Here is a 26,349-nt window from a genome sequence, read left to right on the forward strand (position 1 = left end):
AGAGAGAGGGAGACACAGAATCGGAAGCAGGCTCCAGGCTCTGAGCTGTCAGCCCAGAGCCTGACGCGGGGCTCGAACTCACGGACCGCGAGATCGTGACCTGGCTGAAGTCTGACGCTTAACCGACTGCGCCACCCAGGCGCCCCAAGAAAAAACATTTTAAAAAATATTAAAAAAGAGGCGCCTGGGTGGCTCAGTCGGTTAAGCGTCCGACTTTGGCTCAGGTCACGATCTCGCAGTCCATGGGTTCAAGCCCCGTGTCGGGCTCTGTGCTGACTGCTCAGAGCCTGGAGCCTGTTTCAGATTCTGTGTCTCCCTCTCTCTCTGACCCTCCCCCATTCATGCTCTGTCTCTCTCTGTCTCAAAAATGAATAAACGTTAAAAAAAAAGATATTAAAAAAAAAGATAATAAGCCCACTGATCATGTGCTTGGATGGCACTGGTCTTCAAACTATTACACGTCTTTAGGGAACTTGAGAATAAGTATTTTTGAATTTTTGCCAATTCGATACTGTCAGCACAGCCACACACATGAGTTTGTATTTTACAAAAGTATTATTTCTTGCTGGACTGAGAACTGAGAAAACAAAACCAAAAACCTGGCCTTTCCACCCCGCGTAGTTGGAAGAGCACACGGGGAGAGCTCGCGCCTTCCACTAGACTTAACGTTGACTGCCACCCCACATCGCACTGCGCTGAGCCACACTGCACTGTCTACCCACCTCACTGAGGACACAGACCAGGAGCAAAGGCGTAGTTAGGGTCGTGTAGCACTTTATTGCCTACAAGGAAAGGCCTTGTGCAAGGGTGACTGACTTACCTGTGTGAGATAGGTGGGGCCTCTGTCATTACGATGCCCACGTTCAGATGAGGAGACTGAGGTTCAGAGAGGATGTTTGGGACTTGGACTCCACACCTCCTGCCTGCAAAGCCCACAGCACTCAATCCTCCTTACCACGCCAGCCACATGCTCTGGAAGCCTGGGTGTTCCCAAAGCCGCCTGAAGTTAAAATGTGAATGCAGGGCTGTTTGAGAGAAGTGGAGACCTGGTCTAAAAAGCATACAGAGAAATGCAAGTCAGATATAATAGGAGGAGGGCGACCAACCCAAGTACCAGGGAGCCTGGGGGTAAATGGGCAAGGCTGCAGCGGCCTTCAGAGCGAGAGGGGGGCCCATTGAAACCGGGCAGCGGGGCTGGTCTGCAGCGCTGGCCTCAGAGCCAGGATGCTTGAGCCGAGCAGGCAACAGGAAACAGGAAGCCCGTGCGGGGCTGGGCGTGGCTTAGGAAGGGAGCTGGCACCTGGGCTCAGGGCCTGCGGGCTGGCCGGTGCCCGTGATGGGGAGGAGGGAGAGCAGTGTGCAGGGCTGATTTCTGCCGGCCGGAGAGTGTGAGCCTGTGCGTGGGTGCGAGCCTCAGGGTGGGAGGGGGAGGCATCTTCCTGTTCACCAACTCCTGAGGACATAACAAGTGGAGGTGTCTGAAGCCGGGTCCTGCCCGGTCACAAGCCCCAGCAGCCCTGCAGGCACCTTTGTCGTTCATGCTGGTTACAACTGGGGGACTAGGAGGGACAGTTTCTGCCCTTGCCCACCAGACCCCGGGGAGTGACCAGCCCTTTAGGGCTCCATACCTTGTGTACTGGCTATATGTATTTATTCATTGAAGATTTATACTCACCGACTTCCTCCAGGGTTATTTTTTGCTCAGTGGGAGCATTCTGAGGTCACCTCTTGCTAAGAATAACCCAGAAAGGGAGGGGGAGGGGGAGGGGGAGGGGGTTGGGAGCAGGGGCCCAGCTCAGCCAGGCCAGCCCAAAGCCAACATTACTCACTCCACGTTGGAGGCTGAGCCTCTGACACAACGCCCAAATGAGTTCAAGAGGGCAAAGCTTCCCCTCTTCGCAGCAGAAGACTTGGGGTATAAACTGGGAAGTTAGGGAGCCATTTCACTGCAGCTCAAGCCAGCTGGGGACAGTTTAACTCAGCTGTTGGGCATTTGCAGTATTGGCTCATTTTCCAACCTAATACGAACTTTTGATTCGTCTCCAAGTTCAGACAGAGCTCAAATCCCCTCTTTGTGTCCAGGTCAGAATGGTTCCTTCACCGATCTTTGGAACCTTGATTCAGTGACTTGGTGCCCCCTGGGTTTTATGCACAAAACTTCCAGAAAGTATCTCCCAGTCCTGGCTGCCAGCCCCTCGGAGGGCTTCGCTGCCTGTGAGGGTGCCTCGATGCAGTGCTAGCACCCGTCTGTCCGTGGTTTTCGAAGTGTGGGAAGAACAGTTCTGTCGCTCATCTTAGGAGGTTAGAGACCTCTCGTAACTATGCCCTGCAGATTCATCTGCCCATTCCTGCACCTGATGGGTCAAAGCGGCACTTGCCAGTGGCATCCAGGACCGAGAGCCTGGCTGGTAGTCTGGTCTTCAAGTGCCAAAGACATGCTGGGGGGGAAGGGGCTGGACTTGGGCCTGGGAAGGGAGGTAATGTTTAGAAGTCCAGGGAAAAGTGGGAGACTTTCCTACCTAGGACCTTCCTGAACAAAGGTGTGGAGGGAGGAAGGCACACTGAAGGAGGCACTGAGAGCTGACTGGTGTGGCTGAGTGGCTGAGGGTTTCATTTATGAACACATTAGATAGCGGTTGGAGAGGTAGTTGGCAGGCGGCCCGAGGGGTTTACACTTTATCCTCTCAAAAGTGTGTTTATCTAGGAGATTTTTGAGGGGGTGGGGGGCGTGAAGCAATGGGGGTCATGTTTTGGGCAGCCGGCTCTGGCATCCATGAGCATGGGGGGGTTGAGCACGAGAGACTGCAGGGAGATAGGAGGGTGAGGTGGGGCGGTGCCAGAAAACACCCCCAGAGCCTGCCAGGGGAGGCAGCGTGGGACAGAATTGGCGGGGCCCACACTGCTGACCGCTGCGGACCGAGGAGAAGGAGGGGAGAGAGGAGATGCTGCAGGCCCCATGGATGGCATCAGTGTTGTTGTCAGAGATGGAGACGTCTGGAAGAGAGCAGATTTGGCAGGGGCCCTCGCAGAGTCACTCTAGATAGCTGGTCTCAGCGAGCATCTGAGTGAAATCCCAGAATCTCTGTTTTGTTTTTCCAAAATTCCCTGTTTCTTTTCATCCCGCCTTGGTCCCTTCCCCAGAGCCACACATTCCAGGGCCACCTCCAGAGAAAGCCCTGCTTCCCTCCAGGGGTGGCCTCCAGGGGGCTTCCTAGGACCCCGTGGGCCTCTCTGGAACCCGCCCTGCACCTGCACCACTCATGTGCTCCTGTGGGTGCTCGCCAGCACATGCACCCGGACAGAGTTGTTGACGCTGGTTTTCTTTCATCATCATCACCTAGAGAATTGTGTGCGTTTTGGTCCCGCCACCTCGAGGAAGATATAACCGAACTGGAAAAGTTCCAGAGCAGGGCAGCTAGCTTGATCAAGGGGAAGGCAGGGCTGCCAAGTGAGGACAGACGAGACTGTGGCTCCCCAGTCCGGAGAGACAAAGGCTAGAGGGGATGCGATTGAAGTTGTGAAATCATGTTGAGGGGTGGGGCGGGGGGGGGGGGTTGTGGTGCACCCCAGTGGGGCGGGGTGGGGAGGTACCCCTTTGAAACTTTAGAAAGGTACAGGAAGCACAGAAAAAGAAAGCCCCATTTTCCATGGTGGATTTCCTTCTTACCAAACCCCAGGCCTGGATGGTAGGGGTTGAAAATAGAAATAACTTCAGAAGAGATTTACCTAAATATGTGGATCTTCTATACCTGATGGCTTTTTAACGGGAGCCTCCAGCTCATCCTGAAATCCTTTGAGGTTGACTTCAAAGAGCACAGCCAGGCCCTCTTCCAGGTGGACAGGTGTCCCTGCTGGAGGCAGAACCCCGAGTGGCTTGGCCACCACCAGGCGTGTTCGTTCTTGCACGCACTTGCCATGGCCAGCAGGGGCACAAACTGTGTGACCTCTGAGGCTCTGCTGAGCCCTGAATTTGTCTCCTAGAATCAGTGTCTGTCCGTCTGTGTCTCTTTCACACACACACACACACACACACACACACACACACACGGTAGAGAGATCTGCTTAGAGTCTGCCTCCATTCACCTCAGGAAGGCAGAGCAGGGAGGCTTTGGGGACCTCTTTTGGGAGTTGGCAATGCGTGGACCTCTCTGGCTCTCCCTGCCTCAAGGCCACGTCCGGCCAATCAGATCGAGGGCCGCCAGGAGAAGGGGCTGCAGGAAGGCCTGGGGCAGAGGCGAAGGGGGGAAGTGTGGGGCCCAGCGCCAGTGCTGTGGGACAGGCCGCCCTGCAAGCTGAAGTCAACCTGTAGCTGGAGTCAGCCTGGGAGAATCCAGGGCTTGGTGGGGGGCTGACGGGCCCGCGGGTACAAGGAGAGGGGGACTGTTTGTGTGTTTTTGTGGACACCGCTCTGCCGCCTCCCCCGCGCATCTCCCCGGCTGTGCCTCCGGAAGGTGGCGCACCCCTTGTGTGTCTGTGCGTGTGACTGTGTGTCTTCAATCAAGAGGCCAAGGCTGGCGGGATGCCAGGGTTCCCGGCTGGCACAGAGCTGAGTGCTGCCAAGGGCCTTAAAGGCACAACGGCGGTAACACGGGGTGGGAGGGGCCGCCCCACATCTGCCGGCCTCTGGGCTTCCCGCCCCAGCGCTGCGCTGGGGTGCAGGAGAGAAGGCCCCTTTTAGCTGCAGCCCTGGCCTCCAGGGCTGCAAGGGAGAGCCAGTTAGGGGCCCAGAGCCAGCCCGGGAACCTGACTCAGGCCTCCAGGGGCTTCCTGTAAGAGAGGCCGGGCCCTGGGCCTGCCCCCTCCACACCTGGGCCCAGGTGAGCCTGCACGCGGGGCTGCCCTGGACAGCTGGTCCCTGTGCCCTGGTACCCTCAGTGAATGGGCTCCTGTGCCCTCAGATGTCTGGGCCTCGCCTCCTTTGTATTGTTTTCCTCATCTCTTATTTGCCAGGTTTTAATTTTTTGTGTGTAAATATTATTATTATAATAAAGGGCCTCTCGAAAGTCATTTCCTTATTTGGAACCTCAGCACACTGCCCCACCTTGGGAGACGAGGCCTCATCTGGGGGGCGGGGGGTGTTCTGGGGTCTGGTCCAGACTTCCAGCAGAGGAGGAGGCGGACAGGGGCGGGGGCCTGGACAGGTTCACTGCCGAAGGTTGCTTCTTGCTTTGCCTCCGGCTTTTCCCTGCTGTGGCTGCTGCCAAGGAAACAGCCGGCAGCCTTTCCCTGGCCCTGCTTAGGCACATCAAAGCCTCCTTTTCCTCCTTGGAACCCTTGGGATTTGAGGTTGGGTTTTTCCAGAGACTCAACCCAAAGAGGGAGCTGGCTTTCAAATGCCTCTCTCGTACCTGGGTCATTCTGGAAGCTTTACCACTTAGAAGGCGTGTGACCAGAGGCCTTGGTGCCTTTTTCCTCGGAAAAGTGAGGGTAACGCTACCCACCAGGACGATTGTGATAATTACATTTATTAATTGCATGTGCATATTTATGCCGCATGCTCAGTGCTAGGGAGCTGTAGGTGGAGTCGTTGGAAGGGAGGGGAATGAAAAGATACGTAAGGCAAAACTCTTGAGTCTACGAGGGAGACACATGGTGAATAATGAAGTGTAGCAGAGGCGTGCTGTAACGAGCTAGGGTGTGGAAGGCTTGGTAAACAAACGTGCCTGCAGTGGGCTGGGGGTTCGGTGACCTCTGGACTGGATTTTTACCCCCCCCCCCCAACACCTTTACTGCCAGGCTGGGGTGGGGGGGCTGGAGGGGCTGACTGTGACCTGGGGACAGGGCCTAGCACAAATACCTGCCTGGCTGGGAGTGTGTGTGTGTGTGTGTGTGTGTGTGTGTGTGTGTAAGAGACAGGCAGACTTTAAAATGTTCCTTAGAAGACACAAAGTAGAATAGTGGTTACCAGGGACTGGGGGCACGGGGAGTGGGGAGTTAGTATGTAGTGGGTGCAGTTTCCGTTTGGGATGATGACAAAGTTCTGAAGACGGATGGTGGTGATGGTTGTTCAGTACGAATGCGCTTTAACGCCACTAAATTGTACAGTTGAAAATGGTTAAAATGGTAAAATTTTATGTTAGGTATATTTTGCCACAATACACTTTTTTTAAGATGTTTTAAAAAAGGGTTCTTAGAAAAAGGCAGTCTGCTCAGTGCCCCCCATTCAGCCCAGGGGTTTTCAACAGCAGCACTGTTGATATTTGGGGCCGAATAATTCTTTGTTGTGGTCGCTGCCCTGTTCTTCTATGGTGTTCAGCAGCATCCTTGACCCCTACCCACTAGAAGCCAGCAGTAGCCCCAGCCCAGTGTGACAATCAAAAGTGTCTCAGACACATTATTACCAAGTGTCCTCTGGAGGGCAAAACTGCCCCCGGTTGTGAACCGCTGCATTTGCCAGCTTGAAATAAGCTGCTCACAGGAGAGCCCGAGGTGGGGGTGGTAGGCAGGGGGGTAGTGGTAGTGGAGGAACCATTGTCCCAGAGTGGAGGGGTCTTGCCTGGAAGGAAGGCAAAGGTCAGCAAATTCTGAGGGACCCCAGGAGGCGGTGGGCAGGGTTTGAAGACCCATAATGGGGCATACAGGCAAGAGTAGGTACATCGTGGGCAGTAGGATCAGGCTTTACCCATATCTGTTGCCCCCTGCCCCCAGGGGGGAGATGTGACGGGGCGCTAGCTGCCGCCATTCCCATTCTGCCAACTCTGCCGCCCCTCCCCCCAGCCCCACAGGTGAGAAGCAGAGGAAGCTGAAATTGTCACCTTCAGCTGCTGCTGGTGGCTTCTGAAAGGACCGGGGGCTTCTGCTGCTACCCCTCCCCCTCACCTCCATGGGAAAAAATAAGTGTCTCAGGGTGTGCCGCTGTGTCTCCTTTCAAGGCAACTGTGAAATAAAAGCAAACAAAAACCGAATTTTAAAGTTAGCATCTGACCTGCAACTAAGTTGAAACTGCCTCTAAGCAGATGAGCAGGGTGTTCTGAGTTGTAACCTAAGCTTGGCATGCAAGAATGGGTTATGAATACTGAGTGCCCAGCAAGTGCCCTGCTCCTGCTGAGTCGAGCTGGATAAAGCAGACTCCTTGCCTCCAGGAGTGGACAAGCCCGAGGGTGACAGGGGACAGGAGAGGAAGGAGCTGGGAGGAAGGTATGGAGGTGGGGGCAGAAGGGTGCAGTTCTGGCTCTCCCGGTGGCTTCCAGGTGTGGATCAGGCCGTGCTCCTCACCCGAGATGCCCCTTTCAGGGTGTACGCAGCCCCTCCCAGAGATTTGGACAGTCACTTCAGCTCATTTGCCTGTGGACCTCCTTCCTTCCTCTCAGAGGTTTCTTATAGGTGGATTCAACCTGCTCAGTTGCCTGGGCCCCAGAGAGGAAGCCAGTGAGGACGTACTGCTGGCTTGGGGAGGGGAGGGTTCTTTTTTTTTTTTCAAGATTTTATTTTTAAGTACTCTCTATATCCAGCATGGGACTTGAACCTGTAACCTGGAGATCAAGAGTCACATGCTCTACCAATAGAGCCAGCCAGGCATCCCAGCGTTGGGGGGTTGGGGGGGGGGGGTCTTGAGTTGGCTCAGGGGCTGGCCTGGGCTGGAGTCAGCAGCTCCCCCGATTCCAGAGCTTTGGCTAATGCAGACTCATCTGACTCATCTAGAACCAGAGAGAATGGGCAGTGGAGGGTGGCGCGGTTGGGAAGAGAGGAGGTGAGGGCTGTGTGGGATCCAGGGGGGATTTCAGCCCACCGAACTAACCCTGGGGCTGGAGCTGTGCAGAGTGCTTCCCTTCGCCTGATTCACCCACCTCTGGAGAGGGTGTGGGGTCTGCTGCAGACTGGGGTCCTCCCGGAGCGGGCCTGGGAGGGGTGTGTGAGCAGCGTGGGTGTTAGAACGGGTCCTCCTGGCTCTCTCTGCTGGAGCTGGCGATCAACAGGAAGTGAGTCCCAGGGTGAGAGCAGGCCATGTGGTTCCCAGACAGGAAGTTAGTGACAGCAGGGTTGTCTCGAGCAGCTTTGGGGGGCTGGGAGCCTGCCCCAACTTGAGGTGTCTGTGGGCAGCAAGTGGCCAGAGGGGAAAAGGACGCGGCCACGGTAAGAGCTTGGCTCTGACCTGAATTTCCCAGCCTGAGTTGGCCAGCGGGACCCCCACCCCATCTTCCTGGGAGTGCCATGTTTAGGGCTCTGTGGTGCCCGACACAGCTGGGCGTTGGGGGCACCCTGAGGGTCCGGGTATGCCCTACTCTACCTGGGCTGTCTAGAGGTGAGAGGATTTGTACCAGGGAGGGGCGTGCTAGGCCAGGGAACCCTGTTGGCTTGAGCAGGGAGGTGGGAAGGGCCGTCTGAGTCCTGGACAGAGTGTGTAGGTCCCAACACTCAGAGATGGAGGCTAAGGAGAAAGACAGGGCCTCCTTGCTCACTTGCGTTCCTGTGTTTGGCCTCCTGGCTGTGGCTTGGGAGGCCCTCTGTGCCCAAGGCTAGGTTAACAGGAGGACTTCTTGTTCCTGCCAGCGGCCTCCTCTTTTTCTTGCTACAGCCCCCACCCCACCCCAGCCTCTGAGGACTGCATACACCTGCAGCTTTCCATGGGAGCTTCCCTTCCTGGAAGCAGGCCTGCCCCAAGCTACCCGGTCGCTTTGCCTCAGGCTGCTCTGTAGGCCTGGCCTGGAGCCTTGTCCAGGGAAGACTCTAGTTTTTATTTTGATTGATTGATTTTTTTTGTCCCCAAGACCTTTGTCCCTATTTGCCACCCTGGAGGTTCCTCAACAGATGGCAGCAGCGGGCTCAGAGTTGAGGATACAGACCCTTAGAGCAGAAGCGGCCTTGGAGATTGCTGGGGTGGGAGACCAGCGCGCTCTCTCGGGCCGTCAGGGTGCACTTGAGTGGTACAACTCTCTGTAGGGGATTTGGCCTGTTTACTCACACTTAGGCGGGCCCTCTACCAGCCAGCCCACTTGTGGGACTCCAAGCTACAGAAATACACAGGTGCACACAACCGTGAAGTGCTCGGGGTTCACTGTAGGTAAAGTAAATCCCCCCAAAGGCTCACTATTAGGGAACTGCTTGAATAAATTATGGAGCCTCCATTCAATAGAATGTTGAGCAGCTGTGAAATAGGAGACAGATCCATATGTACGGGTATGGAGAGATGCCCACTCTGCTTGTTATGTGAAAAAGCAAGTTATAGAACACAGAGTAGTATGATACCCTATTAGAAAAAAAAAAAATCTGGATCTGGATGTGTGTGCGAATACATATGTATAAACATGTAACTCACACATGATTGTAGATGCATAGAAAAAAAAAAGTCTACAAAATATACTCACCAAACTGTTGATCAGGGTTTACCTGTGATTTTGGAAGTAGGGACTTGAAAAATGAGATTTAGGGGCGCCTGGGTGGCTGTCGGTTAAGCGTCTGACTTTGGCTCAGATCATGATCTCGAGGTTCATGGGTTCGGGGTCTGTGTCAGGCTCTGTGCTGACAGCCCGCTTCAGATTCTGTGTCTCCCTCTCTCTCTGCCCCTCCCCCTCTCACACTCTGTCTCTCACTCTCAAAAATAAATAAACATTAAAAAAATTATAAAAAAAAAAAAAGGAAAAGAGAAAGGAGCTTTAGCCTTTTAAGAAGACTCATTTTTGTGTGGCTTGAATTTTTATAATATATGTGTCTGACTTTTAGAAACAGAAAGGAAAAAAAAAAGACTTAAAAAGATGGGAAAAACCTCAGGGGACTAGCCTAAGCATCTCACCTTCTAGGTGGGGCACCCGAGGCCCCCTCCTGAGCATCGCCTAACTGGCAGGCCAGCGGCCCGGTCTCCCTTCTCATAGGCATTCCGCGGATGCGGCTGGCGGGTGCCGAGGGTGGCCTTGTGCCCGTGGGCATGGCAGAGCACTGATCACAGGGGAAGCTAGCTTTTTCTGCCCCAAGAGGACACCTCCCTTCCTTCTGAGATGTCCGGGCCTACTTGCCCCTGAGGGGCCAAGCACAAAGTGCTCCTCAGGCTCTCCTCCCCTCACTCTGTCCTTACAAAGTGTGTGGCCTTAAGCAAGTCACAGAATTCTCTGAGAGCCTCCTCAGGGAGGTTGAGTGGCTCTATTTTTTTTTTTTTTTTAAAGATTTTTTTTTTTCAACGTTTATTTATTTTTGGGACAGAGAGAGACAGAGCATGAACGGGGGAGGGGCAGAGAGAGAGGGAGACACAGAATCGGAAACAGGCTCCAGGCTCTGAGCCATCAGCCCAGAGCCTGACGCGGGGCTCGAACTCACAGACCGCAAGATCGCGACCTGGCTGAAGTCGGACGCTTAACCGACTGCGCCACCCAGGCGCCCCTTGAGTGGCTCTAAAGGGGTAATGGTGACAAGGAGTCTTGCCCACCATGCAGTGACACTTACAAAGGACAGTCACGATTACCCTTGATGGGATTCTTATTACCTGGAACTGTAGCGGGCTCGGGTCTTAGACTCTTGGGATGGAGCGATACATTGCCTTTCAGAGGGGAATATGAGAACACGCGCCAGGGAGGGCTTACCGCAGAGGCTGCAAACTGCTCTGTTGGGGTCGGGGGGGCGGTTTCTCCGGGGGCCTGGGTGCTGGGAGAACACGTGGGGTCCAGAGCTGAGGGAAAGAACTGTGCTGGGCTTTGGGGCCCAGCAGAATGTATATTTGAGAGGCTCCCCCTTTGACTCTTCCACTCCAGGGGGCAACTGGTCACTATTTGGGTCTGGGCCTTAGGAGGCCAGAACGAAAGCCAGAGACATCGGACGGAAGTCAGATCAGCCCACAGCGCTGACGGCAAGGAGCCTGCTTGGGATTCTCTCTCTCCCTTTCTCTCTGCCCCTCCCTCCTCCCTCCCTCTCTCTCAAAATAAATAAATAAACATTAACAACAACAACAAAAAAGTCAGATCAGCCCAAGGTTAACAGAATTGATTTGGTGACACTAGAATCTTCTGAGGAGGGGTCCTAATTTGCAGTAGGGATAGTGCAAGGGATGTTTGTTGTTGTTTGTGTTTTTGTTTTTTAAAAAATCCTTGATGTTTTCTTTTTCTTTTCTTTTATGTATTTATTTATTTATTTTGTTTTATTTTTTATTTTTTAAAATTTACATCCAAATTAGTTGGCATATAGTGCAACAATGATTTCAGGAGTAGATTCCTTAGTGCCCGTTACCTATTTAGCCCATCCCCCCCCCACAACCCCTCCCATAACCCTCCGTTTGTTCTCCATATTTATGAGTCTCTTCTGTTTTGTCCCCCTCCTTGTTTTTATATTATTTTTGTTTCCCTTCCCTTATGTTCATCTGTTTTGTCTCTTAAAGTCCTCATATGAGTGAAGTCCTATGGCTTTTGTCTTTCTCTGACTAATTTCACTTAGTGTAATACCCTCCAGTTCCATCCACATAGTTGCAAATGGCAAGATTTCATTCTTTTTGATTGCCGAGTAATAGTCCATTGTATGTATGTGTGTGTGTGTGTGTGTGTGTACATATATATATATATATATATATATATATATATATACATACATACATACTACATCTTCTTTATCCATTCACCATCGATGGACATTTGGGCTCTTTCCATCTTTCCATACTGTGGCTATTGTTAATAGTGCTGCTATAAACATGGGGGTGCATGTGTCCCTTCAAAACAGCACACCTGTATCCCGTGGATAAATGCCTAGTGCAATTGCTGGGTCGTAGGGTAGTTCTATTTTCAGTTTTTTGAGGAACCTCCATCCTGTTTTCCAGAGTGGCAGCACCAGCTTGCATTCTCACGTTTATGTATTTATTTTAATTTTTTTTAACGTTTATTTATTTTTGAGACAGAGAGAGACAGAGCATGAATGCGGGAGGGTCAGAGAGAGAGGGAGACACAGAATCTGAAACAGGCTCCAGGCTCCGAGCTGTCAGCACAGAGCCAGACGTGGGGCCCGAACTCATGGACCGTGAGATCATGACCTGAGCCGAAGTCGGACGCTTAACCGACTGAGGCACCCAGGCACCCCTTATGTATTTATTTTAATGAGGCTCTAGGTCCAATGCAAAGCTTGAACTCACAACCCTGAGATCAAGAGTCGCGGGCTCTGCTGACTGAGGCAGCCAGGCGCCCCAGAACATTTGTTTCTAACAGCGGGCCTCAGCATCGGCTTGGAAGCCCTATGTCACCTCAGGGAGCGGGGGTGGTGGCCAGGGTGGCTTGGGCAGTGAAACCAGCCTGGCACACCTACCGGGATTCTTCTCCTGCTTCTGAAGCTGGAGTGCACAAACCCCTTGACCTCAGGGAGTCAGGCCCACGAATCCCTTGACACTGAGAGCAAAATCGTGAGTGTCTCTGCTGGTACGGATGCTTACGTGAACACAGTTTTCTGGACAAAGGGGACATCACTCACCAGAATTTCCAGAGGGGTTAGTGATCTAAGAGAGACAAGACCGCTGGTCTAATCCTCTCCTCCTGTTTCTTCATCTTCCAGGTGGAAAGCAGTGACACGCCGAAGGACTCCGCAGTGACCTCCAAGTCCCCGTCCATGGCCCAGGACTCAGGCCCCTCAGAGCTGTTACCCAATGGGGACTTGGAGAAGCGGAGTGATCCCCAGCCTGAGGAGGGGAGCCCCGCTGGAGGGCAGAAGGGCGGAGCCCCAGCAGAGGGAGAGGGTGCGGCTGAGACCCCGCCCGAAGCCTCCAGAGCTGTGGAGAATGGCTGCTGCACCCCCAAGGATGGCCGAGGAGCCCCCGCAGAAGAGAGTGAGTCTTGGGCACAAGGGGCAGCCTCTCTGGGCTCCACAGGATTCCCCCGAGGGTTAGAGACTTGGGGCCAGCAGGTCCGGTCCGGGGAGGCATGGGAGCTGAAGGTCGGTGGGCTTGCCAAGGCTGTGCCCTGGAGGCGGCTGGCTGCATGCAGCCTGCATACGTGTTTTATTTGGCCCATGTAGTGTTTTAAACATCTAAAAAAAATTAGTTGCCAGTATTTAAAAATCAAGAAATTTCACATAAAAATCTGGAGTTTTGGCTTCTCGTGAAGAAAAAAAAAAAAAAGCCAGATCTGGAAGCAGTGGGTTTGCAGAATGCTAACAGTTGCGGGACTGGGGTGATGGCTGTCCCCCCACCCCGCCCCCTACCCCTTCGTAGGCTGGGTGTGCACCTCAGTTTCCCTCAGCCCTCACCTGGCGCGCAGCTCTCAGGGATGGTTGGGTCTGTAGCCTCTGGGCTCTTCAGAGCAGTGGATGCCCTTGTAGGTGTTAAAAGCCCAGTTAGTCTTCCCCAGCACAGATGTCCTGAACCCACCACAGTTCAGCTGACCCCGCTAAAATGTGGTTGTGACTGAGCGGGGTGGGGGAGGGGCGGATGGGGTGGCCAGGGCGCTGCCCGGCCCAGGCCCCTTTCTCCCTGGACTTTTTGGCCTCTCCCTGGAGTCCTGGAAAGTTGCCTACTTTTCTCTTTCAGGTTAAGCCAGTGATTTCAGGGCCAAGTGAGCTGTAAACATGTTGGTAATGAGGACAACTAGCATTTGTACAGGGTTCACAGTTTACAGAGCGCTTTCTCATATATTATCACATTTGATCCTCCCAGGGCCCTGCCAGGTTGGTTTGCATATGTGCATTTTAAATTCAAAACGTCTTCTTTCCAAGTGTGTATGATGGAATGAGTAAATTGATTAATTGGCATCGCTTATTTTGCATGGATCCAAACCCAATATTCATGCAAGATTGAGCGCATTTCCAGAAAAGAGAGTTCCAAATTTATTAAAAAATATCTTTCATTCATTTATTATTCAACTAATACTTTGATGTTCCCATTATGTGCAGAGCGCTTTCTAGGGCACTCTGTATTCGTTGTTTTAGTCCTCCAAACAGTCTTCCGGAGGTATGATTATCCCCATTTTAAAGCAGGAAAAACTTGCCACTTAGTGAGAGGAAGTGACTTGCTCAGGGACCCTGAGCCTGTAAGTGGTAAATCCAGGATTCATTCCGTCTTGGTCTCTGGCTTCAAAGTCTGTGTGCCCTTCCACTGTCCCCTTTTATTCTGCAATGGGGCTCGGGGTGGGCTGGCCCAGAACTGTCCAGGGCTCCTGCCCTCACCCAAGTGCCTCATAGGATATGTCCCGACACTTGGCAGGATTGTTCAAGGGGCCTGAGTGGGGGGGAACTGAGGAGGAAAGGGAGAAGACACCATCCCTCCCGTTAAAGAGACCAGGTGTTCCAGAGCAGAACCTGGGAGCCCATCAGCCCTGCCCACCAAATGTGCCACTTCCCGTGGGTACGTCTTGGCTGACTCCCAGATTCCTGGGATCTCACCACGACTGGCACCAAGCTGCTGTGCAAGGTCAGGGCAGGTCCTTCCTGCCCAGTGGGGTGGAGCCAGAGCTCTAAAGCCGCTCTTAACCCTTAAGGGCTTGCTTTCAGTTTGGGATTTCCCTGTCTCCATTTCTGTTTGTTCTCAGGAGTTCCTTCTTGAGTGGGTCAATAGGCGTTTGTTAAACACCTATTTGGTGTGTGTGTGTGTGTGTGTGTGTCAGGATCTGGGGAAACCATCACGAACAAAAACCTGGTTCTTGCCTTCAAGGACCTCACAGTCAGCTGGAGAGACAGACATGAAAGAGAAATTCACACTTAAAAGCTTGTGATTAGGGGCGCCTGGCTGGCTCAGTCAGTAGAGCATGCTGGAGTTCAAGCCCCACGTTGGGCATGGAGCCTACTTAAAATAAAAGTTTTTTTAAAGTTTAAAAAAGAGAAAAGCTTGTGATTATACAGGGAGATGTGTTCTCTAAGAGAAAATAAGCATGGTTCTGTAAGGAACGGTGACCAAGGAACCTCAGCCGGTCTGGCCTGTTACATAGAAGCTGAAGGATGAATGGGGGCTCACCACGTGAGGGGTGGTGCAGGATGAGGGAAAAAAGGTACACAGGCTCCCAGGTAGGAGGGAGCAGGGCACCCAGAGACCTGATAGAAACCAGCAGGGCTGCAGCGGAGAGAGCAAGGGAGAAGGGTGTGAGATGAGAGCAGAGCAGACGGGGCCGGGGCAGGTCTTTGAGGACACCTTCGGGGGGGGGGGGGGGGGGGGGGGGTGTGACACGGTCTGCTTTGTGTTTTGAAAAAAAAATCACTTTGCGCTCTGGATCCTGGAATGGAACAGAGGGGTTGGGAAGCAGGGTTAGGACGCTGCTGCTGGCGTTGAGAGCGGGGGAAGGTGGCTGTGACGAGTGAGATGGCAGCAGAGATGGAGAGAAACAGACAAGCCCCAGAACACCAGGGGAAAGGGGAGAGAGGGTGTCGAGGTGACTCCTGGGTTTGGGATCTTCACACATCAGGCGGACCTTCCTCAGGGTCTTAGTGCTGAGTGTGGCAGGCAAACACTCCGGGCCTCCCCGACCGCCCAGCTACGGCCTCAGAGCGCTCCTGTGTGCTGCAGCTATCCAGGAGGGGGAGATACTGGCCGCGCTCAGAGCTGGTAGGACCTCTGAAGGCCACTGTGCATTGCCCGGATGCTGAGACCCGTGAGGTGCTACCTGGAGGCATGGGCAGCGGTCTGCCAGGCCAGCAGTCAGCCACACAGAACACGTACTCAGCTGCTTAGTTCCAAAGAGGAAGGAGACTAAGGCCCCAGGGGAGGAAGTGAGTTAGCCATGGTCTCCCTTCTATTTCCCTCATTCCAGATCTCTTGGGGGGGGAGGGGCATCCATCCCCTCTGGAACCCCTTCCGTTAGCTCTTATACAGGAAAGACAGAAGACTCTAGGGCAGCGTTCTTGTGCACGTAGGTGCCCCAGATCCTGATAGTACAGCCAGGAGAAAGAAGGAAGAACAGGGGAGATGATGAGTAATCAGGACAAGAGCCACCTGGATAGGCAGGTGGTGGCCTTGGGACCGCACCTGCATTCCTAGCATTAATGCCGCCATGATTATAATAGAAACGACGGTAATATGGCTTTCTTTTACTGAGTATTGACTATGCGTTGAGTGTCCTATATCCTCACTACTCAAAGTGGCCCATGGACCAGCTCTGTCACCTCGGAAGTTAGAAATGCAGAATCCTAGGCCCCACCCTAGACCTGTGGGATCAAAATCTACATGTCAAAGAGATCCTGATTTCGATGCATATTCAAGTTTAAGAAGCCCTGCTTTTTATGTATTCTCTTGTTTCATCTTTGTGATCACGTGAGGAAGACTCTTATTGTCCCCATTTTTCAGCTGGGGAGACTGAGAGTTCGGAAAGGTTAAGTTACTTACCCGAGATGGTACAACTAGTACAGGACCAGATCAGGGTCAGCACAAAGCCCCTCTCTGAACACTCACTATTGGGCTAGTGACTGCCCTCTGAGGCAAGCCTGGCCTTAGCCTTGTCGTTGAGATTTGGGTTCCTTTTCAAGGGAATTTGGGGTGGCCCCCAGCTGGGTATAGGCTTAGACCGACAGGTAAGTGTTGGAAACATCCCGGCCTCTCCTGCCCCCAGGACCTAAGATACTCTAGGGTCATGTCTGAGTCTGCCAGGGCCACCCCGGGAGGCATGCAGCCACCTGGCCCGCCTGTGACCCTGGGTCTGGGCCAGGAGCAGATGGACCGCAGAGGGAGTGTTGAGAGAGCAGCTGACCCTCCTTGACTCAGGACAAGTGCGGCATTCTGAGACAGCCCAGTTTGTTGTTTTGCTGGGCCAGGCTGGAAAGTGTGTGTGTGATATCACTCAGTGGGCATGTGCAGAATCTGTCAGGGAGAAAATTCCAGAAAGAAGCCAGTTGGAAACTGCACGAGGAAAAGGAATTCTGTTTGGGGGAGCATGGGGGCCAGGGAATGGGGAAGGGGAGAACCTGAAGGTGGTACAGGGTAAAGTGAGCTGGCTTGGGGTTCAGGAGCCCCGATATCTGATTTCGGCCCTGGCAGTAAGTCACTCCACACCCACCCAGCCACCCACCCCCCAGCCTCAGTTTCCTCATTGGCAAAATCTAGGGACTGGACAGGTGCTCCAGCATCTCTACAGTCCCCTTCAGCCCTGATTTTCTTTCATTCTAATAAATGTATGATTCCCCATAATGAGATGCCATGGAGGGACCCCCCATAGGAAAAGCTTGAAAGGTCCAAGGGACCCTGGGTCGTAGCCTGGTCCGAGGGCAGGCTCCCCCTTCTGGCAGCCCAAAGCCTTGCTGGGAGAACGTGCAGGTCTGAGAGGAGGAGGACCCCCGGGGGCGGGAGGGGCACCCTGCTCCAGGGAGAAAAGTCCGCGAGCTGGCCGGCCCGTGCTGAGCGGAAGCTCAGAGGAAGAGACAGAAAGCCCCGGGTGAGACACACTTAAAAAGCCTGTCGTGTAAAGCGTTAGCTAGCACCCCCGTTCCCACTGCGCACACCCACGACAGACGCTCCTGCTTCCTCCCACGCCCCCTCCCCCACCCAGGCAGCCAGCTCAGCACCGTCCCTGTCGCATGCCGGCACGTGGTGCGGTGCCCGCAGCCAGGGCCCTTGTGGGCGCTGCCCCTGCCTCCCCTCCCCTGGGCTCTGGGGGCGCTGTAACCCCGGACTGCCCCTGCCCCAGGGGCACACACAAAGAGCCCCAGGTCTTCTCTAGCGAGAGAGAGAGAGAGAGAGAGAGAGAGAGAGAGAGAGAGAGAGAGAGAGAAAGAAACTTCCTCTCCGGGGGCCGAAGAGGCCTTCAATGCTGTGTCTGGTTTCCGCTTCAGAGCCAGGAGATGAAGTAGGGGCTGTTTTTTCCGTTTTGGGCTCCCCCACCCCAACTACCGTGAACCAGCCTTAGTGACCTTCCTGCTTTGGGCCCAAGCTCAGTACTCTTGGCTTCAGAGAACCGAGTTCAGGGGCCCAGGTGAGAAGGGGCTCACTTGCCCACCCCCACCTGCAGGAAGCTCTGGAAGGCATAATTAACCCAACCCCGCCGCCAGACTGCCAGGTGTGTGCGGGGCCCGGGAAGGGCATCTGGGTGAGGACCCCGAGAGGCCCGGGATAGGAGCACAGGATATTCTGGAGGAGTGTGGCTGTCCTCCTGCTTGGGGCCCAGAGAGGGACAGGGAGAGGGTGAGACTCCCCTACAGACAGAACTTCTGGGGCTTCTGCTAGGGGGGTGGGGGGCTTCCAGGAAATGGCATCTGGGCCCAGTGAAGGAGCCACAGGGTAGAGGAGCAGGGAAATGCCTTGGGGACAGAGATCCAAATGAACGTTCATTGAACACCTACTATATGCCAAGCCCTGCCCCAGGCACTCAATGTTGCCAATCACCTAAAGATATTAGAACAGTTCTCTATCTTAATGCAGTGAGGAAACAGGCTAGGAGAGGTTACAGAGGTCACACAGAAACAGCTGGAATCCAAGTCTACTAGAATAAAGGCTTAGCTCAGGGACCTGAGAAGGGGGGTGGGGGGGAGAATGGAGTACAGAGGCAGATATCGATAACAGAACCACAATATTGAGAATTGCAGAAGGACCTTAGAAATCATCTCCAGCATCATTATTTTCCAGATGAGGAAACCGAGTCTCAGAGACAAAGTTGCTTCACCAGAGTCTTGCTCCAGTGGCTCTGTACCCACTGCCCCCCAGGGTATCCTTGCCTGACTCCATACAGGGAAGAGAACAGCTCCCTTCCAGGGTAGGGGGAGGCTGTCTGGCCCCTCCTCTGGGGGAGAGAGCTGTTTCTAGACGACCCCTTTTGTGTGCCCGAGACAGTGTCTGTGGGCCAGAAACAGTGGCCCTGGCTTTTCCATTGTTCCTTCGGATTTGGGCCTCCAACCCCGCACTAGTCCCTTCTCTGCTCTAGGCCCTGCTCTGAGTCCTTGGGGCCAACACCGTGCCTAGCACGCGGTGGGCCAGCAGGTTTGACACACGAACAACTGAACGGCTGGAGGACCCCGTCTCTGTGGCAGGGACCCCAGGCACAAGGTGGGGCCTCTGAGCCACTCCTGTAACTCTGCGACAGTCCCTTTGTTCTTCCCTCTCCACAGGCAAAGAACAGAAGGAGACCAACATCGAATCCATGAAAATGGAGGCAAGTGTTTTCCTCAACCCCCAGGGGCTCTGTGGATCCTGGTTCTAGGAGAAGAAAGCCACCTCTCTGACCAACTGTGGCCAGTGTGTGTGAGGGGAATCCTGAGGTGGCCCTGCCCCCTTCTTTACCTGTCCCCCATGTTAGGAGGAAAGGAAATGGGTGCGGAGGTTAGCAGTCCCCCAACGAGGCAGCCAGCTGGTCCCGCTCTGAGACCAAGCACCTCCCCTCGTGGTTCACGTCCACGTGCCCTGTTACCCCACGGCTCACTCCTCCAGCCCAAACAGGGGCTTGCCCAGCACTTGCAGGGTCGGCATCTCTGGCCAGGAGTCAGAGCTCCTGTGTTGTGTTCGAGGTGAGTGCCTCCTCAGTTTCCCCTTAGGAGGAAGAAACCTTGCAGTGGGACTGTCGGTGCCCATCTTAATGCCAGTCTGTCTCTGTCGTCTCTCTGTCCTAGGGCTCCCGGGGCCGGCTGCGGGGTGGCTTGGGCTGGGAGTCCAGCCTCCGCCAGCGGCCCATGCCGCGGCTCACCTTCCAGGCGGGGGACCCCTACTACATCAGCAAGCGCAAGCGGGACGAGTGGCTGGCACGCTGGAAAAGGGAGGTGAGGTGCCTTCTGGCCTGGGCCCCAGCCCGTCCCCCAGCATTGGAAAACCAGAAGTTAGCTTCAGCCGCCTTCCGGAGCTGTTGTCGGCCCCTGGCTGAGCCTCAGTTTCCCCTTCAGGTTAACCTCTTGCACTTACAGGGAACCGCTCAATTAGTAGGCAGTGACTGGTTTCTTTGTCCGTTCAACACATGTTTCTTGATCGCTTACTGTGTACCAGGTAGCGTTCTAGGCTCCGTGCCTATATAATTCTTGGCCTCGTGCAGCTGACATTCTGATGGAGGAGATAGAACAAATAAAGACAGAAACGTAAAGAAGGGGCTGAAGTAGAGGATAACAGAGGCCTGCTTTAGGTGGGGGTGGTCACGGGAGGCTTCTTGGAGGAGGTGGCATTTAAGTTGAGACCTAAAGGAAGAGGAGAGCTGGCTCTCATCGGGTCGCTCCTTGGTCTCTCAGTCTCCACTGCCTCAACGCCTCTTGCTGCTAAATCCCTCTACTAGCTAGCTTCCACCCCTCACCCCACGACCCCCGCGGAAGGTGTCTGGTGAGGAGCGGAGTGGGGTAGTGTTCTAAGAAGAGGAAACACACAAGCAAGGCACTTTGTTTGGCAAAGTGAGAGACCAGTATGCCCAGTGTGGAACAAGCAAGGGAGGAAGTGAGGCTGGACGAGGCTGGGAGGTCGGCAGGGGTCCAACCACATGGAGCTTTGCAGCTCCTGGCCAGAAGCTGGTATAGTTCTGAGGACATTGAAGGTTTCTATGCAGAGGAATGATCTGATGTGGATTAAAGGGGCAGCAGTGGACACATCGGGATGTATTTTGGAGATAGAATCAGTAGGGCTTGCTGATGGAGGGGAGAGGCGGGGGAGGGGAGGACATGGGGGCACTCCGGGACAACTCCCAGGGGTCTCACCTGAATACCAGTGATGGTTGGGCCATGTCCTCACATGGGGATGGCTAGCGGAGGGGCAGGTTTGAGACCGGCGGGAATTCTGACTTCAGTCTGAGATGTGGAGGTGCCTGGAGCCTGGGGGGCAGGGAGGTCTGGGCTCCAGATGCAAAGGTGAGAGGGCGTTAAGAGCAGAAGCTAATGTTTAAATCCAGGGAAGCTGATGAGCTCACCCAGGGACAGGGAGAGAGAAGAGACAAAGTCCCAGGATCGCAGCCACAAAACCCCACTATTTATGGGCCGTGTAGAGAGCAGGACTGGCAGGCTGCAGGGACTGACGAGGGGCTTGGGGGGCAGCCGAGGGGAGAAGAGCCATGACTCGGAAAGGAGAAGGCTTTCCCGAGAGTGTTTGCCTAGCCCTGTGGAAGGTGAATTCACTGAGACATGCTCATTGCATCTGACGCCCTGGAGTTGGCCAGCGACTTTTCTAAGAGCAGCTTCCGTGGGGGGTGGAAGCCAGCCCACGGAAGGCTGCAGCCGAGAGAGGAGGTGAGGAGACTGCAAGACCAGGGAGGCCCCAGTCTATGAAGGCTGATTTGTGGGGCTGCTCTCCTTCCTGTCTGATTAGTAGAGAGAAGGCGGTTGACCTCTGGCACCAGGATTGGAGCAGAAATGCCTTGAATTGCCACCATCTGGGACATGGCCTACAAAGAAAGGCCTTATCCCGTTTACATTGTGTGAGAGCTTGCTCTAGAAGAGGTTCAGAACAGGTAGGGGTCTGGCTACTTGATTGTTTCCAGTTCCTTCGGGATCCAGGAAGGCAGAAATTTCTCTCCGGGAAGAGCCTGGAAAAGGGGCAGCCTGTCTGAGGTCTGGGAGAGGAGAGAAGCACTTGACCCTGAGCACGCAGTGTGGTCTTTGGACTGGAAATTTCAGGAACTTGGGCTGTTTTTGCCATCTGGTCAGGTGCCCACCAATCAGTTCCCAGGGGCCGGCAGAGGGGGGCTTTGCTTTTTTCTGCTTTCCCTTAGCCCTGGGGCCAGAAGCTTGGACACGATGACTTTTAGGCCTGGTAAATCTATAAACTCTGTGGTCCTCAAACTGTGCTCCCTGAAGAAGCAGTATGGGGGCCTGCCCTCAGTTGCAATAGAAAAGGGGATCTTTTCTCAACTTGCAGGAAACATTAAGATAATAGGTGTATTTTCTCCTAATTTTAAGTGTTCCACTAAAATTTCAAGACTTTATCATGGACGTCTTGTAGCATACGCAGAAGCGGAGAGAGTGATGTGCCGAACCCCCATGTACCTATCGCCCAGCTTCAACCATCATCAAAAGCTTTTCTAGTAAATCTTAAACCTTTGGCCTCTGCTTCCCCACCCCCAGCCAACAAAGGCAATCAATGAGCATTTACAGAAACACGTACAAAGTTGAATGAATTTAAAATGTTTGAGGTATGTGCCCCACAAGTATATCCGTTGGGCTCCTGGCTGGCTCAGTTAATAGTGTACCTGACTCTTGATCTTGGGGTCTTGAGTTCAAGCTCTACATTGGGCATAGAGCTTAGTTAAAAAAAAAAAAAAAAAAAAAAAAAAGAAGTTAAAAAAAATGTATTTCTTCTGCCAGTAGAACTGTTCCTCATTCATATTCTATAACTAAAGATGTCATAAAGCCTTCCGTGATTTCCAGTACAGGTGTTAGAACCGCTGATCTCCTCATTCTCAAACTAGGGGGCTGGGGCCGCACTTAAGCGCTGGCTACAAGCTCAGGCCCCCTTCGGGCTTCCTACTGCCTGCTGAGGCCTGGCCACAGCACCACCCCTGCCCCCCTTGGGATCGGCCAGGGAGCTAGGAGAGAGCTAGCTGCGGGCAATAAGAATGTTGGGGAAACACAGGTAGCTCTCAAGAGTGCCAGGTTCCCTTCAGACTAAAGGGTAGTAACTGTCACCAGCAGGCCTGTCTTCCGAGTGGCTTCCCAGGGGTAAAGAAACCCTTCCTCCTCTTGTGGCCTCATCCTTGTTCTCTGGCGTCCGACCCTTTCTTCCGACACTGCCTCGCTAGGCCTTCCTGACCTTGGCCCTGGGATCCTTCCCCGTTTCCTCCAACGGCATCTGCTTGGCATTCTCCTCTGTCCCTTAACTATGGCATCCCCAGATCTCTGCCCGCCCCCGCCTCCTGCCAGTTTTGATCCACTTACCCCTTATGTGCTCTCCTAGATTCTACTAGGTGCCCTCCTAAAACCACAGTTCCAGCTGTTTCCCAGGCAGTGTCACTTGAAGGCCCAGCTGGCTCTTCCTAACCTCAGGAGGTGACACCTGCTCTTTAAAACTTCCCGCAGGGCACCATTTTTGAGCTACCAGAACCCTCCATGTCTCAGCACTGTATGAGATATTGGGGGTACCAGAAGCCTAGAAGATTCCTAGTTACCCCAAGGTAGGACAAGGGTTTAGGGCACCTCGGGAAGAGCATCACCCAAAGGGCTTAGAGCGGTTCTGCCTGGATCATCCATGCATCAGCAAGAGGTGGCTTTTGGCTTCTAAAGAATGGACTAGAATTTAGGGAAGGGGCAAAAGGGCATTGTAGAAGGAGGGATACGGCATATGCAGAGGTTCTGAGGCACCAGGCAACATGGCCTTTTCAGGATCAGGAATGGAAGTTGGTGAAGAAACACAGGATGTAGGGCTTGAGGACTGTGTGTCTTGTTTTGGGGCTCCCACCAGACCCCAGTCTGCACCTGCCCCTTCGCTGGTCCACATGCCCCAACCTGTGGGGCCTGCTTCCCTCAAAATACTCCTCTATCAATCCCGTTACTGACTGAGGTTTACTCTTTCCTTTTCCATCTGAGATTACCTACCTCCCCAGGCTTTCCTCTACCTCCAATTTTTTTTTTTTTAAAGAAGGCTTAGAATATCACAAAATGAAAGAAATTTAAAATAAGCGGGTGAGGAAAATGAGACATGTGCTCCTTCCCTGAGACTGAGGTGGGAATTCTGGCTGAAGGTGGGAAGCTGTCTGTCATTTTCTGTCTGTCCTATCACATAGTCACTTCCTTACTAATCCTTTCAAGGGTTAAGCTCCGCTTGAATCCTGACCCGGCCCTGCTATACAACCTACAATGGCTCCCCATTGTCTCCCTCATCTGTGCTAGAGATGCCCTGGCTGTTTCTCAAGGCATCATCTCTCACTGGGACCTCACAATCACCCCACCCCGTTTCACTGCCACTCTCTAAGAGGAAGGCCCTCTAAGAAGGACCAGTCCCCCTTTAGATTTTGCTGTGCCCCTTCTTTCTTCCCTGTGTCCCCGCTGTGCTTTCCTTTATATGCTCTGCAGGACTGAGTCCACAAGGCTCTCTAGGATTTCTCCAGTTCACACTGACCTCCTCCCTTCTCTGCACCCCATTGCCCTTACTGCTAATGTTTTTGGATGAAGCACTCAGTTATATTTTGTAGGGTACTTTTCACTATTTCTCGTGTGTTAATCCTGTCTTCCCCCATCATGCCCAGCCTGATATTGGATAAGAATAGGCTCAATATATACCTGCTGGTTGGCCAAGCAGTTGAGACATTGGTGAATGTGGGACACCTCAGGGAGCTCAGGCCCTTGGATTTCTGCCTTGAGGCCCCAAGCCCTTGGTTTCCATATGGTTTCTCGGAGGTGCTGACAGGTGTACCTGGAGAACAGCATGGGGCAGGAGGACCCGTGTGATTAGGCTCCCACGGGTAAGGTGGTGCCCTGATTCTTCTGCACTCCGTGCTCCCGCTATTTCTGCCGGGCCTCCGCTGTGCTGGAGCCGATGAGAACCTTCCCTGCCCTGGCGGAGCTGGCCCAGGCCCTGGCAGCAGGGAGGGCAGAGGTGAGGCATTCCTCCTCCCAGAGGAGGGCAAGTCCTAGCTCCTCTTTCTAATGATTAACAGAACGCAGTGACCCAGGGGAGTATGGTGGGTTTAGGAAGGTCTTCCCACATGTGTCACTTCATCGGATGTCACCACCGTGGTGAGGCAGAAGAGGTGCAGAGGGCTGCTCAAGCAGCAGGGACGGTCGTCTGGCCAGAGGGGCCGAGGACTCCCACGGTTCCAGTTTGTGTGGTTTCAGGGCTCCCTTGTAGCTGCGTGATGAAGAGTAATCTCTTCACCCCGGCCTGATTCTAAATTATGTCAAGGCAAGGACACCATGTCCTGCTGATCTAGGATCTGGTCTCTTTCCTGGCTCCCATCCTGGAGGGAGGGACTCATGCACCTTTACACTTATTAGATGCTTAATACATATTCAATAGTGATGATAACAAATAATCTGTGGTTCACATAGAGACCTCCCCTCTCCCGCCTATATCAGGCAGTTCCCCATCCCCTCCCCCTGGGCCCCCCAACAGGTGGCAAAGCTTTTATGTTCCTGAAGGGAAGGGTGCCTTTGGAGGGGAGTTCGAATGCCACCTGGCCACTTACGGGATGTGGGACCTTAGGCGTCACTTTTAACCTCACCAGGCTGAGAGCCCTTGGTTGTAGCTGGCCTTGGATGTGCCCCGAGCTCCCGGGTGTATGCGCAAGAGCGGCTCTTGCCCGGCTTGCTTTCCGCCGCTCCCCAACCTGAGCTGGGTAGATGCAGGCACTCTGGGCACCTCTGTCCCCAGGGGTGGCACTCAGGGGAGACTGGGGAAAGGTTTGCTGAATGAGTCAATAATTCTAATCTCAGAACTGGTGTGGGTTAATAAAATAATCCTTAACATTTAAAGCTCCTAGGGCAGGGCTAGCGTATAACAGGAGCTTGATACTTTTCTAAATGATTTTAAATGACATAAGTATTACACAAATGCATTCTTGTCGTGAAAAACTCATCCCTCCCCCGTGATTCTGATTCCTCCAGCAGAGGTGCTTGGTGTTGTGAGTTTGGTGTATATACGACATGATTTTTTCTATCCATCTCTGTGTGTATAAATATATAATTTTACTTCACAGTTGCTTTTGTTTCTCTTCCTTTTTTACATAAATGGAACCACATTGTAGTTTTGTTTTACAGCTTGGTTTTTCACTTACAATAAGTCTCAACAATCTCGCCACGTAATCACTGTTCTATCCCAGCATATGGATTGCCACGATTTTACTCAACCGTTCTCTGAGTGGCGGGCATTTGTGTTGCTTATGGTATCTTACTACATACGCGTTGCAGCAGCGAACATCCTTGGTCATGCCTCTTTGTGCATCTGTGTTCCTCTAAGACACCTAGAAAGAGGAATGCTAGGTCAAAGGGAATGTGTGTTTTGCATTTTATCGAACCTGCCAAACTGCCTTCCAAAAAGGGCAGTGCCATTTGTGTGCCCATAAACAGGGTATGAGAAGACTTCCACCTTTGCCAACATCAATATTTTGCTAATCTAATGGGTGGGGAAAAAAAACGGTATCTTGTTATGATTTTAATTGGCATTTCCCAGATAATAAGTGAGGCTGGACTTCTTTTCATATGGTTATTGGCCATTTGTGCTGCTGCTTCTGTGAGCTGAGCAAATGTTGCTTCCTCTTGCTTTATAACCCTGCAGTCTCAACAGACTGTGCTTCCTGTCCGTCCTGGGAAGAAACAGCCTGTGAATGTCGAGAGGGTCATCTCCTGCTGTGCTATATTCCATTTAATAAGCAATCACTAAGCGCCTACTAAGTAGGGGGCCATTGTGCTTGGGGCTTTAGGAATAAGGAGATGAATTAGGTGTGATTCCCCTGGGCTCTAGTGCTGGAGACTTGAGAAATGGCTACGCTAGTAGACCATTAAGGACTAAAATCAAATTATTAGCCAACTACGTGGATAGCAGTTTTAGGGTATTCTGACCGGCAGGCATCCCTCTCTTATCCACCATTCGTAAATTCATGACAACCTGAACTTTTGCAGGATGGCCTCAAAAATAACATCTCCTTCAAGGAG

The 26,349-nt window shown here is 53.2% G+C and overlaps 1 protein-coding gene and 1 long non-coding RNA gene across 3 annotated transcripts in view; one reads left to right on the forward strand and one right to left on the reverse strand.

The window, feature by feature from the left end:
- The window catches only part of DNMT3A (DNA methyltransferase 3 alpha), a 99,265-nt gene that overhangs the window by 42,845 nt on the left and 30,071 nt on the right, over positions 1-26,349 (forward strand). For both annotated transcript variants that reach the window (XM_030311511.1, XM_030311512.1), the window contains exons 4-6: positions 12,454-12,724; positions 18,913-18,956; positions 19,411-19,557. In XM_030311511.1, coding sequence (XP_030167371.1) covers positions 12,454-12,724; positions 18,913-18,956; positions 19,411-19,557 — 462 coding nt within the window. The remainder of the gene's footprint in view (positions 1-12,453; positions 12,725-18,912; positions 18,957-19,410; positions 19,558-26,349) is intronic.
- Positions 5,754-7,884, reverse strand: LOC115511059. Its single transcript, XR_003967940.1, has 3 exons — positions 7,788-7,884; positions 6,756-6,876; positions 5,754-6,496 (listed from the first exon to the last, which is right to left on the reverse strand). It is a non-coding gene; the product is annotated as an uncharacterized LOC115511059 (long non-coding RNA).

The sequence above is a fragment of the Lynx canadensis genome, chromosome A3 (genome assembly GCF_007474595.2).
Source record: "Lynx canadensis isolate LIC74 chromosome A3, mLynCan4.pri.v2, whole genome shotgun sequence".
Lineage (NCBI taxonomy): Eukaryota > Metazoa > Chordata > Mammalia > Carnivora > Felidae > Lynx > Lynx canadensis.